This window comes from Dromiciops gliroides, chromosome 3, assembly GCF_019393635.1.
Source record: "Dromiciops gliroides isolate mDroGli1 chromosome 3, mDroGli1.pri, whole genome shotgun sequence".
NCBI lineage: Eukaryota > Metazoa > Chordata > Mammalia > Microbiotheria > Microbiotheriidae > Dromiciops > Dromiciops gliroides.
In genome coordinates, this window is record NC_057863.1 from 88,218,720 (window position 1) to 88,233,041 (window position 14,322).

Consider the following 14,322-nt stretch of genomic DNA (forward strand, 5'->3'; position numbering starts at 1 on the left):
TGTTGTGGAGGAGTGATGATAAAATCACAGTTCATCAAAACGATCCCCAAATCAAAGCCCAAGTCAGAGTAACACCCTCCCTGCCAACAGTATTTAGAGAGCTGTATCGCAGATTTTTAAATGCCAGTGCATACTATTGGAATCAATGGTTAAACTTTAATGACTGTTCTTGTCCTAAAAGATAAGTGATAAATAATTCACTCACCAACTTTCCGCAAACATTTGCAGTAAGTTAAGTTATCTGTAATGATTTTTCCCAATTCGGGGAAATGCCAACCGTACCATTCTCTACACCGCATAATATAGTTATTCAGTTCTTTATCCAGGTCATCTAATAAAGCTGTAACAGGTTAAAAAAAAGAAGAGAGAGAAATATAGCAAGGCCATTAGATGGTATTACTTTGCAGAGATAGGAGACTATGGCTACTGAATACTGCATTCAATGTTGAAGTGTTGGTTACTTTTGCTAAACCATTTCCCCCCTTTGTTGTAATAGATGGTTCTTCTGGGGAGGGGAGGGACATATTGGCAAGTGATACTTATATAAAAATAAAAACTATCGATTTTTTTTGGTGAGGCAATTGGGGTTAAGTGACTTGCCCAGGGTCACACAACCAGTAAGTGTCAAGTATCTGAGGCCAGATTTGAACTCAGGTACTCCTGAATCCAGGGCCAGTGCTCTATCCACTGCGCCACCTAGCTGCCCCAAAACTATCGATTTTTAAAAGGCATACATATAACTGCTAAAATATTCTAAATCACTATTGACATCTTTAGGCTGTACTTCATTTTGCTTTTTCAATCAAACAAGTCCTGTCTTTGCCAATCATAGAAAACTGTTCTCAACATCAGAGAAAACGGCCTTGACAGAACACAAGAATTTACTTCATCAAAACACCAGACTGGGAGACTTACTAGGTAGATCTGTTTATGGAGAAAAGGCGCTAGCCTTAGGTCCTACCTGAATTCCTTCATCTACTTTAGCTAAGAATTCTCTCCCTGAAAGAAGGCATTTCTTACTGTACTCTACCCCAAGGTCTTTAGATTAATATTTTGTTTTGCATTTCTCTCCTTATGACTTGTGGCAACCTTACCCTAACTTCTGAGGTACAAAAGATGGCCAAGAAGGTAGGTGACTGCTGGAAAAGTTTAAATCAGATTTTAAAAAACTGGGTGGAGATATTTTCTAGAATATTAACTGTAGTAGTTTCTAGTCTATTAATAAATTTACAAATGATTAAGCCATAAAATTTTTTTTCTGTATGTCAAGAGACCTTAAGCACAATCAATATTTATTTTAATGGGTATTTTTTATTCAAAGCCAGTATTCACAAGAATCCAACCTTAAGAAATGTTAAAATATTAAATTCTTCTAGGACATGACCTATCGTTTGGCTTCCTAATAGTTTAGTATTATTATCGTGGGCTTGAAAAACTTCTCACGTCTCTTAGCATTATCAAACCATTTTCCTTTATTTGTCTGATGAACCCCTCTGCTAAAATATTGTCAAACTCACTGTAATCTATCAATACTATTCCACCCTACCCTTTTATTGCTACCTAAAAAGCCTACTAGCACATTGCCGAACCACAGCAAAGCAGGATGTAAAGCAGGATGAAGTATGTATGAAATCTAAGATCAAATAAGTTCATTTGTATTATCCAAACAACCACATCTTTACTTCCCCTTCTCAAGTTGTTTATTTGAATATTACTTTCACCCTTTCTTCCTTTTTATTTCTAAAGGAAACATTGTGTTCACATTAGCATGATTGGCATTCAAGATTATACAAGTCCACATTTTTTAAACTTAAGCAAAAACCAGTTGCAAACAAATTGCTGAGAAAAGCAAAATTGAAGTATAAGAACTCTTTTAAACAGATTAAAACCCCCTAAGTAAAAAGACAACAACTCTTGCATACTCAGAAAGAGGATGGAACACTATACTACTCTCTAGAACATCATAATACAAAACAAAAAAGTACTGAAAGCATATGTCTTCTCTCTGACAAACAGAGAACCAACATATTGTTATTTTCCTTGTTGTCTCAGTGGTAGTGACGAATGTCAAATCATTTCTTTTCATTCAACAAAATTCCATCACTGACAACAAAATATGGAAAATTAAAGAGTATCAAAACATGTTATGAAAATGACCTATTATAGAGTATTCTTAGTAAATTAGGACAATTAAACATTTTCACCTGGGACACTAAAGTGTGGGGTTGTTTTTTTTTTGGGGGGGGGGTTTGAGGCAACTGGGGTTAAGTGACTTGCCCAGGGTCACACAGCTAGTGTCAAGTGTCTGAGGCCAGATTTGAACTCAGGTACTCCTGACTCCAGGACTGGCACTCTATCCACTGTGCCACCTAGCTGCCCCAACACTAAAGTTTAATCCCCTTATGTTATATATAAGGGAAGTGAGGTCTATTAACTTGCCAAGATCACAAATCTAATCTGTGATAAAGCCAGGAATAGAAACCAGATTTTGTGGCTTCCATACACAAGCTCTTTCTACTATATCACATTGCATAGAATGGGACAATTAGGAAAAAAAAAGCTCTGCATAAATACTTTACTTACAGATTGCCTGAACAATCATGGTATCCACTTTATCAGCACTAAATTTCAGCTTATACCGAGAGAGGCTGTGAAAAGCAAAGAAGTAATTATTCTCCAGAAAAAGCATTTCCTTGCAATCCTATTGCCAGGATTTATTAACATTAAAAAAACCCTATAAGACAAGAGAAAGCATGCCGATAGTTTGTGACAGCTTCTGAGTTTATACTGAGATCTACTTACAGTGTTAGTGAAGAGCTATTTTTAAATGTACTGTTCCTATTAGCAAGGCAGATGAGAATAACACTAATATATATACACACTGTACATTTCTATGAACTACACATTAAAAAATCAATTTGATAATTACAGCATCTTATTGCTAAGGATTCATTCACTGGGTAACTTAGGCTTCTAATCAGTAATCAAATATACAAATCTAAACTCAATTCAACAAAGATTTATTTATTACTTATTATGTGTAAAGAGCAAATTCAAAGAACAAGAAAATATTCCCTGCATTTAAGAAACTTACATTCTATAGGTGACACTCAACATCTACGCTGCTGTAAGGGCCAAATTTAGTATGGGGAGAGTTATGGGAAGGTTACCATACCACTGTTATATATAATACAAGGTTAATAAATCAAGGACAGAAGAGCAGGTTTGGATAACTATCTGTTAAAGATGTTGAGGAGAGGAGCAGCTAGGTGGCGCAGTGGATAGAGCACCGGCCCTGGATTCAGGAGTACCTGAGTTCAAATCAGGCCTCAGACACTTAACACTTACTAGCTCTGTGACCCTGGGCAAGTCACTTAACCCCAATTGTCTCAAAAAAAAAAAAAAAAAAAGATGTTGAGGAGAGATTTCTCCTGGGGGTAAAAGGTTAGATTAGGTGACCTCAAAGATTCCTACCAATTCTTAATATTTATTTGTCATTCTTTGGTAGGGCTAGGAGCCAATAAAGAAAAAAAAAAATGAAGACATACAGGCAAAGAAAGACTCAGAGTGAGATTCAGAAATAGGAATAACAGGGACAGCTAGGTGGTGCAGTGGATAGAGCACCGGTCCTGGAGTCAGGAGTACCTGAGTTCAAATCCGGCCTCAGACACTTAATGCTTACTAGCTGTGTGACCCTGGGCAAGTCACTTAACCCCAATTACCTCACTTTAAAAAACAAAGAAAAACGAAATGCCTAGTTATCTAATACGAAAACAATCCATGTTTAAAAACAAAAGCAACCCCCCCCCCCATATTGAAAATTTTCTCTCTTAATATGTTCCTGCCTTGGGAATAACTGAAGAGGAAAAAGTTCTAGTGTTCTCCCCCTTGGGTGATTCCCCTTTCTAAATTTTAGTCTTTAGACCAGAAATTATAATGCAGTTAAAGGCATGACAGGATACCAAAGAACAAACAAAACTCACCTGTGTGCTAATCCTAGACACATAGCTGCCATTTCCCGTGATGGCAAGCCAGTGATTAAGCCTTCTATCTGTGAGCGGATTCCTCTCATTAGTTCAGTTATGGTAGGGCTGTGGATACAACTGAGGTTCAGTTTGTCCTATAGGAAGAAAAACAATCATGAGATATAACAAATTTTCCAACATTTCACAATACACAAAAGATCACTGGCAAATAATCCCCTTATCTCTGGGGCACACCAACATGCATAGAAATATACAGGGGCTGTATATATTTAGTAGAGGTTCTGCAGAACAGTATGCGCTCAATGTTTACGGACTGACATGTTTTCACCTCATATATAGGTAGACCAGCTTGTTGTTCAATCGTTTTTCAGTCATGCCTGACTCTTTGTGACCTCTTTTGGGGTTTTCTCAGGAAAGATACTGGAGTGGTTAGATATTTCCTGCTCCAACACATTTTACAAATAAGGAAATGGAGCCAAACAAAGCCAAGTGACTTGCCCAGGGTCACACAGCTAGTTAAATGTCTGAGGCCAGATTTGAACTCACAAAGATGAGTTTTCTTGATTCCAAGCTCAGCACTCTATCTACTGGAGCACTTCACTTAGCTGCCAACTTGTAAATGAGCTGTTTACTTAAAAAAAAAAAAGTCAGTTGGAATTTTTATATTAAGGGTGTTTAATAATGGTGGTTAGGTTCTTGTGCTATCCACAAAAGTCACATTAACTCCAATTTCAAATTCCGCAAGAAACTATAAATAAAACATTAATAATAGAACATGACAAGTTTAATTGGAACATGTAGATGGAAATTTTGGTGGATTTTAAGAGACCATAGTGCTGCTTCACTCATTACAGAAACATCTCATTAAAATAAAATGATCAGGTAATGAAGTGCTTTACTTAATTCAATTTTCCTGAAAATGAAAGTTTATTTCTATAGGCATAACAACTTATTTTAATCAGTTTTAGATAAAAAATTTTTTCTAAGACATTTTTCAGGGCTTGGGAAAAAAGAAAACATCAAAGTACAAAGGGTGCCTCAAGTCTTTCTGCAGTGTTAAGCTCATACCTGTATTCCAAATAGATCTGTGATCCAATGGATAGTTACTTCCTTCTATTGATATATATTATTAAACCCATCTACACTTGTCCATGTCTTTACACTAAGTTGTCACGAGGGTCTGAATCTGTACATCTTACTGGGAATCCTTGAATTCTCCTAAAATCTCAGAAATATCAATGGAGCACACAGGTTACCCACTGATTAACTCTCACTCGAGCTACATATGAGTTTTCTTTTTCACTCATACATTTCCTTGATAATGCTGTTTCTTCATTTCATTTGGAATGTGTCCTTAACTGCTGATGCCCACTATGCACTTCTCAACTATCCTCTGGGTGGACTCTAGCTTAAAATTTTAGGAGCCTAGAACATTCCACCATAATTCATGGCCACAGGCCCCCACCCCCGCCACAGGCAAACTATAATCAACATGTTGGTCTCCAGTCTATTTTCTTAAAGTGAGAAAACTAATGTTTTTATATCTTAAAATGAAGTTTTACTGTATTAAAAATGTAAAAACCATTCTTAATACATAGGCCTGGTCTGCCTATTTGGCCCTTGGTCTGTAACTGGCACACCCTTGAGGCAGAGGCTTAAAGAACCTTGCATTCTCCTGCTGAATTCTAGAACCAATGTATCCACCATTTGTAGCCTCTATCCAAGATGCCAAACATGCGTATGGATGAACTCTACAGGCTCTTCTGTGTCTACTGTATCAGAACATATTAGACATAATATAACCTCTTCTTCACAAGTCAGTAACTTAATTATGTGCACCAGTTACTGTGTCAGACTACAATAATGTCCTTAAGGACTACTATCATATGTAGGACTGGTTGCCCCGTAACTAAATCCACTTTTCCCCTCCATTTTTAGGTCTTATGGATATATATTTTAGTTTTTCTGACTCCTTCCTGTCAGCTATCACTTCCTGTTCCTGTATGTCTGTGTATCTATTTCTCCTAGCTCCACTATTTCTTACTTGCTATGGGCGTGGAAAGCAATAAATCAACTTTGTAGGATTAGTATGCAAAATAAAGACTATACAGGCCATTCCTCATTCAGAAAGACAGCTGATGGGTAGAGGGCTGGAAGTCAGGAAGACCTGAGGTCAAATCTATCCTCAAATACTCCTGGCTATGTGATCTTGGAGAAGTCACTTAACCTGTTTGCTTTAGCTTCCTTAACTGTGAAATGAGCCTAACAACCCCTACCTTGCAGGGTTGTTGTAGGGATTAAAGATGATATTTGCAAATATGCTTAGCAGTGCCTGGCAGACAGAAGGTACTACAGAAATGCTTATTTCCTCCCTCTGCTCTCTATTTTAATAGGTATCTACCACCTGATAGCATCCTTTACTGTTAAGTTCTCTAAAGACCGGTTACTGTATTGATTGGAATTTTTATATCTTCAACATTGTTTTCTTTTATTGTGGCCATTATCGTGTATTGCTCCTAGTTCTGCCCCCAAAGGCCAAGAACATTCTATTGCACTGGAGTGCATTAAAACATCCAGAATCTTTTTCATCTGAATTCTTGCCTGACCAATTAGGAATGGTGTCAATGAGTGTCTCAGGATCAAGCAGGTATCATGATCTTACTTCATTTGTAATATTTCATGAGTTGCTAACCCTTTCTTTGTATAAATGAGTTACGGTTCTGACTGGGTTAGAAGGGATGTGTCACACCTGTCAGCCACCAGAAATGTGAACTGAAGGGCCTATTCCCTGAGACTTGGGGAATGAGGAGGCAAGAAGTTGAGAGGGGCAGAAAGATAATCTGCATACACACAGTAATCCCTAACAGTAACACCAAATGGAACAGCACCAACTGTTAGAAGCTTCAGTTCACATCAGATCTTAAATTCATGCTCTGTACCACAAAGACTTAAGACCCTGGATCCAGACTTCCCAAATCATCACCTCAAGATTGGTCCCAGTGGAAGCATGAGTAATATATCATCTATAGTCTGTGTTTTGTTTCCCAAACTTCTTTGTCTGCTTGTATAAGTGGTGGCCATAAGGAACTAAACAAGCCAGACTATTTTCTTTAGAACTCCTGGGTTCAGAAAGGTCTTTTACTTCACCATAGATGTGGGTGCACAACTTTGTGGTTAAATGTACTCTTCTGTCCATTCCTGTGGGGTGCTGACTCCATGAAGGCAAGGCCACATAACTAGGGCTCAATGGAATACACAAGTTCAGGGAAGATTTGAGTCTTTATCAGTGAGGCAGTGTCTTCAAACTGATTATGACTGGGCAAATCCATAGTAACCACACCCTCACAGCCACCTACAGACAGTGCTGAAGCAATCTAAGAGTTATGGAGTCAGCTATTTTGTTTGGTGTGGTCATGTGCCATAACTCTAAGGGGAGGATGGTATTGGTATTGGCCCAACTTAAGGTTAGGGGCTAGCAGTGCAAACTGGTTCTTAAATTTACAAAACAGAAATACTGGATTTTCCAACACCCCTGGTCGCTCAGGAGTTTATCTGCAAACCACTGTATCTCATTAAAAACCATTGTATGGGAGAGATACCCTTCCATTATTCTGGTTCTCTCCCTGTGGTCACGCACAGTATTGCAATAAAACTTAGGAAACTGAAAACAAACAAAAAAACCCCATTGTATGAAGACCAAATCCTCCAAGAGACCATGATCAAAGAAAGGAACAGACAAATACTAATAAGCTGACTTTCCAGAGGCTTTGCACTCACAGCCACTGCTTTTGAATAGAACTTTCCAATTCTCTTCTCAGGATGTCAGTTAACTGACCACTCCCATTTGTCTACCCCTACTAGATAGCAGAGATTATCTCACTTTCAGTATTAGTTCCCCCAGTCCTTAGTGCAATACCTGGTGCATGCAGGCACTTAAGTGCCTTTTCATGCCACATAAGTTCTTTTAATGTCCTCCCAAGTTTTTTCTAAATTCTTTGATTCTATAATTTGGGGGGGGGGGGGGGCTTTTTGGTAGGGCAATGAGGGTTAAGTGACTTGCCCAGGGTCAAACAGCTAGTAAGTATCAAGTGTCTGAGGCTGGATTTGAACTCAGGGTCATCCCGAATCCAGGGCCTGTGCTTTATCTGCTGAGCCACCTAGCTGCCCCGATTCTATAATTTCTTATGGTACAATTATATTCCATTTTATTCATGCACCACAAGGGGTTTAGTTACTCCACAATTAAGGGGCACTTATTCTCCAGCCAATTCTTTCCTATTAGTTATGTTTGTCATGATTAGTTCCCTGAACCAACCACCAGGTGGCACAACTGTCTTATGAAAGCTTGTCTGTTACAAGACTATCTGGGTGAGTATGCCACCTACAGGTCTTGGCTTGGGAATGAAGCCTGCAGGTATAGAAACAAATGTACACAGACCCGCAGAATGCTTGAGAAAGGGAAATAACAGCATCTCAGACTGTATGTAAAAATAAGTCATGCACTCATTGGGAGAGATTATCTCAAAGGGGTGAACATAAATAAAAGTGGCTAGTACAAAAAGCAAAATTAGGGTTCTTTGTGTTCTCTAAACCCATCTTTAAATAATCCACTTAAAACATAATTCGGGGGCAGCTAGGTGGTGCAGTGGTTAAGTTACTGGCCCTGGATTCAGGAGGACCTGATTTCAAATCTGACCTCAGACACTTGACACTTACTAGCTGTGCGACTCTGGGCAAGTCACTTAACCTCCCAACTGCCTCACCAAATAAAATAAAATAAAATAAAAAAACCCACACCCAACCCCGTCCCCCACCAATAATTCGGCTTGTAAATAGTACCAGTCTGAAGAATACTTGAGACAATGTTGGATAAAATTACTGGGGGGGGGGCCTGCAGGGCAATGAGGGTTAAGTGACTTGCCCAGGGTCACAAAGCTAGTAAGTGTCAAGTGTCTGAGGCCAAATTTGAACTCTGGTCCTCCTGAATCTAGGGCCAGTGCTTTATCTCCTGTGCCACCTAGCTGCCCCCAGATAAAATTATTAATGAAGATTCTGAATGTCAATTTTCTTGGGGGAGACAATTATGTAAAACATTATATTACTCATTTTGTACAAGAAAATTTGAATAAAAGGAAAAAAATGAAAGAAAGTCAAAAATAGCCTGCTTCAGTCTGTTCCACCAGTATCAGTTCTTTCTCCGGAAGTGGGTAGTATGTTTCATTGATAGTCCTTTGGGATTGTCTTAGATCATTGTATTGTTGAGAATAGTTAAGTCATTCACAGTTCTTCACCAAACAATATTGCTGTCTCTGTTTTCTGTATACAAGGTTTATATAAGTCCTTCCAGGTTTTTCTGAAATCCTGATGTCATTTCTTATAGCACAATAATATTCCATCACCACCATATACCAGTTTGTTTAGCCATTCCCCAATTGATGGGAATTCCTTTGATTTCCAATTCTTAGCCACCAAAAAAGAGCTGCTATAAATATTTTTGTACAAATAGGAATGACAAATTTTTGAACCCAGCTCAGGGATGTTTTAAATGATCACTAAAATCAATTGGGAGGTGGGGGTGAGAGGGGGTTAGATTGCTCATAAAAGGTCAGTAAAAACAACTTTCATCAAAAACAAACAAAAAAACCAAAAAAACAACTTTCATTTGGTTTAACCCTGTTAAAATGTACGGTATGTTAATGGGCCTAAAAGAATTTTGAACTGGAAGGAATTTTAGAGGTCATTTGGACTAAGCCTCTCATTTTTCAGATGAGGAAATTGAGGCCCATAAAGCTTAAATAATTTAGCTAAGGTGCGCAGAAACCAGGATTCCAACCCATGATGTCCAAGAGCAGGTAGAGTGATTTCCCCACTAAGATATTACTTATTAATTTATTCTTTGTCCTATTAAGCTGATACTTTAATTATTAAACCTACCACTAAAATCTGGGGAATGCTTGGCACTTTTGATCTTCATTCACTTCAGAGGAAGTAAGGGATTGAAGAATTGTCTAAGGTCATTTCACAGAGCAACAATGGTTGGCTTATATGGCAAACAAAGTGAAATGGGTTTGATTTGCCTTTTGGGGGAGGGGCAGGGGGTGGTGTGGGGCTATATATATATAAAATTCATGTATATTTAAGCTTTTTTTTTTTTTAAGTGAGGCAATTGGGGTTAAGTGACTTGCCCATGGTCACACAGCTAGCAAATGTTAAGTGTCTGAGGCTGGATTTGAACTCAGTTACTCCTGACCCCAGGGCTGGTGCTCTATCCACTGCACCACCTAGCTGCCCCTAAGCTTTTTTTTTTTTTTTACAGTGAATGTGTGGGTTATGAAAGTACTTTTATTTTCTGTAGTAAGTATATATATATATATGTATCTTTACTTATTTTCCACATTAATTTAAATAATTGAGAAAAGGGTAAAAATGTATTTTACAATGAATGTGGAAAAACAAATCAGTATTTATAAACCTGGATCAACAAAACAAATTATATAAAAAACTACCCCGAACCTCTAGGGAAACTATATAAAAAGTACTCAGTGTAATGAGCTCTCACTGTCAGGTGGGAGAGGATTAAACTCAATGCAGAAAACACAACTGGGTATACTTCAATTGAGGAATAACCGAACAATTCAAATAGGAATTTGTTGGATTATTTTACTGTAAGAAATGAAAGAGACTTGGGAAACCTTGCATGAACTCCCAACTGTATGGCATTTTATGCTATTTTACAATAATGTAAAGGCAAGAATGAATAATTCAAATCAATGCAATGACTGCAGTGAACAAATAGAGAATTGTACTTCTTGTCTTTTTCAAGGGTAGAATGAGACATTTTCGGACACAGACAATGGGCAGGGATTTGTTTGGTGTGACTATATGCACTTGCTACAAGAAAGGGCTGACATTTCATTTTGGAGGGTGATTGGATAGTGATTTAGTGACCGACCCCCCAGGAACAAAGTCCATTCTTACCTTTATGACCCCGCCTAGTTTGGCATCAGCTACAGCTAGCTGTTCATGGGCTTCTTTTGCAGCTATCTTCTTCAGGACCTTCTTCAAATTCTTACTGAGTTTACCTTCTACCAAAGCTGTAGAGGCTTTTTAGGAAGAAAAAAAAGTAAAAACCCAGAAGTTAAAAAAACCTAAAATTAAACAAAAGTTACTTTATACTACTAAGAGCAAAGCAATGCTCCTTACAGGAGGCCTCAATGTCAGGAAAAATCTATGTCCTTGAAAAAAAGGGTACAATTAAATGTAACAACAGTAAAGCAAACAATTTTACTCAAAACCCTATATTAGGTTTTGAGAGAATCAAAATTGGATATATGGAGCTTTAATCTTTCCCTTTTATATATACAGCCATCCACCCATCCATCTATCTCTATATCTCTATATCTCTATATCTCTATATCTCCCAGGCCAATAAGAAAAGGAGCCTCTGAGCTTTAGTTCATAAAGGATCAGGTTTTATTGCTTGGGAATTAATTAGAACACGAAGGTGAAACCAATTAAGGAAATAAGTAGAAATTTGGATATCATTAACTCACCAACCCAGAACTTAGCAGTCTGCAGTAACTCAGCAGTTGCCCAAACAGAGTATGAAACACACGCTCTGCCAAGTCCCCGGACACCACCAGCCTGAATTCCCAGCCCTAACACTGATTTATGTTTTTCAAAACATAATGGGATTATACACATAATTTAATTTTCTGAACTCTATTAATAAGGATTATTGCTATTTTATGGATGTCTTTGTTGTTTCAAACTCTTCATGACCCCAATTGGTGTTTGTTTTGTTTTGGGGGGAGCAATGGGGGTTAAGTGACTTGCCCAGGGTCACACAGCCAGTAAGTGTCAAATGTCTAAGGCCAGATTTGAACTCAGGTCCGCCTGAATCCAAATCCCCCCATTGCCCTGCAAAAAACAAAGAAAACAAGATACTGGAGTGGTTTGCTATTTCCTTGTCCAACTGAGGCAAGAGTTAAATGACACAGCTATTAAGTGTCTGAGGCCAGATTTGAACTCATGAAGCCATGACTGATTATGTCACATACACCAACTTATCCATGCTTCTACATCCTAAATTACACATTTCACCAACAGAAAAAAAAAGTGTGTGAAATTATGTATGTGAAAATTTGTGGAGGAGGGGGTTACTCACTGTATCCTAGGCTCGAAAGTAGAACCATCAGTGAGAGCTGGCAATGATGACAGCCACAAGGTGATGAGTAGAGGGGGTTATAAAGCATGGCCCTCGAGATACTGGAGTCTAGTTAGGTTATAACCACTCTGGGGGGCATGGATGGCTCAGTGGCAGAGTGAAGGAACAGTGAAGGGGACTGGTGTACTTATGTGGAGGACAACACAGCTATGGAAGAAAGGAGATGATGTGACCAATCTTCTTGGATGGCTGCACACCTTTTAGAGTTAAGCCATGACACCCACCGAGAAGGATGAAAGGCTAAACTAAAGAAAATAGGTGCAAGTCAAACCTGAATGATAGTAACAGACATTTAGATCATACTTTCAAGCTTGCAAAGTACCTTAGAAGAGCCTCATAACAACCCTGTGAGATCACTGTTATCAAAGGTATCAAAAAAGGTTAACCACTTCCATTTTATAGACTTTACAGGTTAAGTGACTTACTTTGAACTGAATGGTACCATTGCTACCATTCAACTTGTCTGACCCCAGCTTAAAACCCAACACTGTACCAGTACAAACTGTTGTGTGAGAGAGAGAGAATGAATCTATGTATGTATATGTGTATGGATTCCTCCTTTTCACAAAAGAGTGACAATGATGAATAAGTGCAAAAGCTTCTGTGATAGCAAACAATTTTAGTTTTTTTGACCCCTGGATATTTTAAGCCTATTATTTTAGCATACTTTATCCATTTATAACCACTATTTTTAATGAGTTATATAACTGACGGCTAATGACCTCACATCACTTAATCCACCTGACATCTTAATAGCTATCTTTGAATTAGATTTAACTGAAAGGAATAATTTCAATTCTGGAATTTTCCCTCCAAAAAAGGAAGCCATTACTTAGCATCTTATCTGTAGATAGGAATTACAAAGTAAGAATTCATTAGGTGGTGATTCATATCAGAAAAGGATTTAACATCAAAGCCAAAGAGTTCCCATTTAAGAGTTTGTTTAGAAAATATTAAGCAATCTGACAAGAGCTGGAGGGATTGGGGGAATTGATACAATTTTAAAGTTGTCATTCATGAAATTTCAGTGTCTTAATAGAAAAAGCATATCATTTGATTTAGAAATTTTTCTGCACAATCTAAATGTATCATACTGAAATATACTCTCTATATATCTCACATTTAAGTATACTCCACTTATTTGAGAATTCAGACAATTCTATGAATTGTCTCTCCCATCAATCGCATTTTATTCATTTTAACTTCATTGTTGTCTCAGTGGTAGTGACGAATTGGTGAATGAAATCATTTAAGATTCAGTTCCAACATATGTACATCATTGACAACACAACCCTGGCTAACTCCTAACTGATGCAAATAAACTTTTATTACAAAAAGCAGATCACAAAAATAAAATCAGACAAGGTTTCTTCTTTTTTCCTTTTACCTGCTAATGCTTCGGTTGTGTCCTGGAACTTCTCAAAATGTTTTAGTTTTACTCTGAAAGGAAAAAGATACTCATGTTATCACAAGTACACTTTAGCTTTAGGTGGGTCCCACCCTCCAATAACTGCTATTTATATAGAGAACTTTGCCAAGTGTTTCACATATATTCTCTCTCATACTGAGGTATTATCTTCCTATTTGAGAGTACAAGGAGACCCTGACTTGCTCATGGTTAGTTAGCATATTTCAGGTTTATCTGAACCCTTACTCCCAAGTCTAATGCTCTAGTACACAATGCTCTTTTTCTTCATGCAAAAAACCTTCCTGCCTTAGCAGTCTTTGGCTCTGTGGCCAAAAAACTTTCCCTGGAGAACAGCGCACCACCCACTGAATCAGCCCACCTGAAAACCTTCCCATTTGGTAATACCTGCCATAATTTGTGCTCTGCTGACACAGCCATCTTCATAACAAAATTAAATATACCAAAATCAACATGGAGATGGCAGAACAGAAGGCCTTATCATGGATAAGATAATAACTGAAGTACTTTATAGATCACACAGAAAACCTATTAGACCACCTATTATTAGCTTATGTCTGAAAAAAACCATTCTTTAAAAAAAAATAGATAAGAGTATGGCAGCTTTTAAGCTTGAAACTCTTGTGTATAGCCTTAGAATAACTGATGAAGGGATGTCCATTAGCACCTCTATTATTTAATAT

General features: G+C 37.8%; 1 protein-coding gene and 2 non-coding genes across 3 annotated transcripts in view; all 3 read right to left on the reverse strand.

The window, feature by feature from the left end:
• NOP58 (NOP58 ribonucleoprotein) overlaps positions 1-14,322 on the reverse strand; it is a 28,636-nt gene that overhangs the window by 8,872 nt on the left and 5,442 nt on the right. The window contains exons 3-7 of the mRNA XM_043995772.1: positions 13,601-13,653; positions 10,965-11,089; positions 3,984-4,120; positions 2,584-2,648; positions 206-340 (exon numbers count right to left, since the gene is read on the reverse strand). Of these exons, the coding sequence (XP_043851707.1) occupies positions 206-340; positions 2,584-2,648; positions 3,984-4,120; positions 10,965-11,089; positions 13,601-13,653 (515 nt within the window). The remainder of the gene's footprint in view (positions 1-205; positions 341-2,583; positions 2,649-3,983; positions 4,121-10,964; positions 11,090-13,600; positions 13,654-14,322) is intronic.
• Positions 2,037-2,117, reverse strand: LOC122752401. Its single transcript, XR_006356147.1, has one exon. It is a non-coding gene; the product is annotated as a small nucleolar RNA SNORD70 (small nucleolar RNA).
• On the reverse strand, positions 13,417-13,504 carry LOC122752400. Its single transcript, XR_006356146.1, has one exon. It is a non-coding gene; the product is annotated as a small nucleolar RNA SNORD70 (small nucleolar RNA).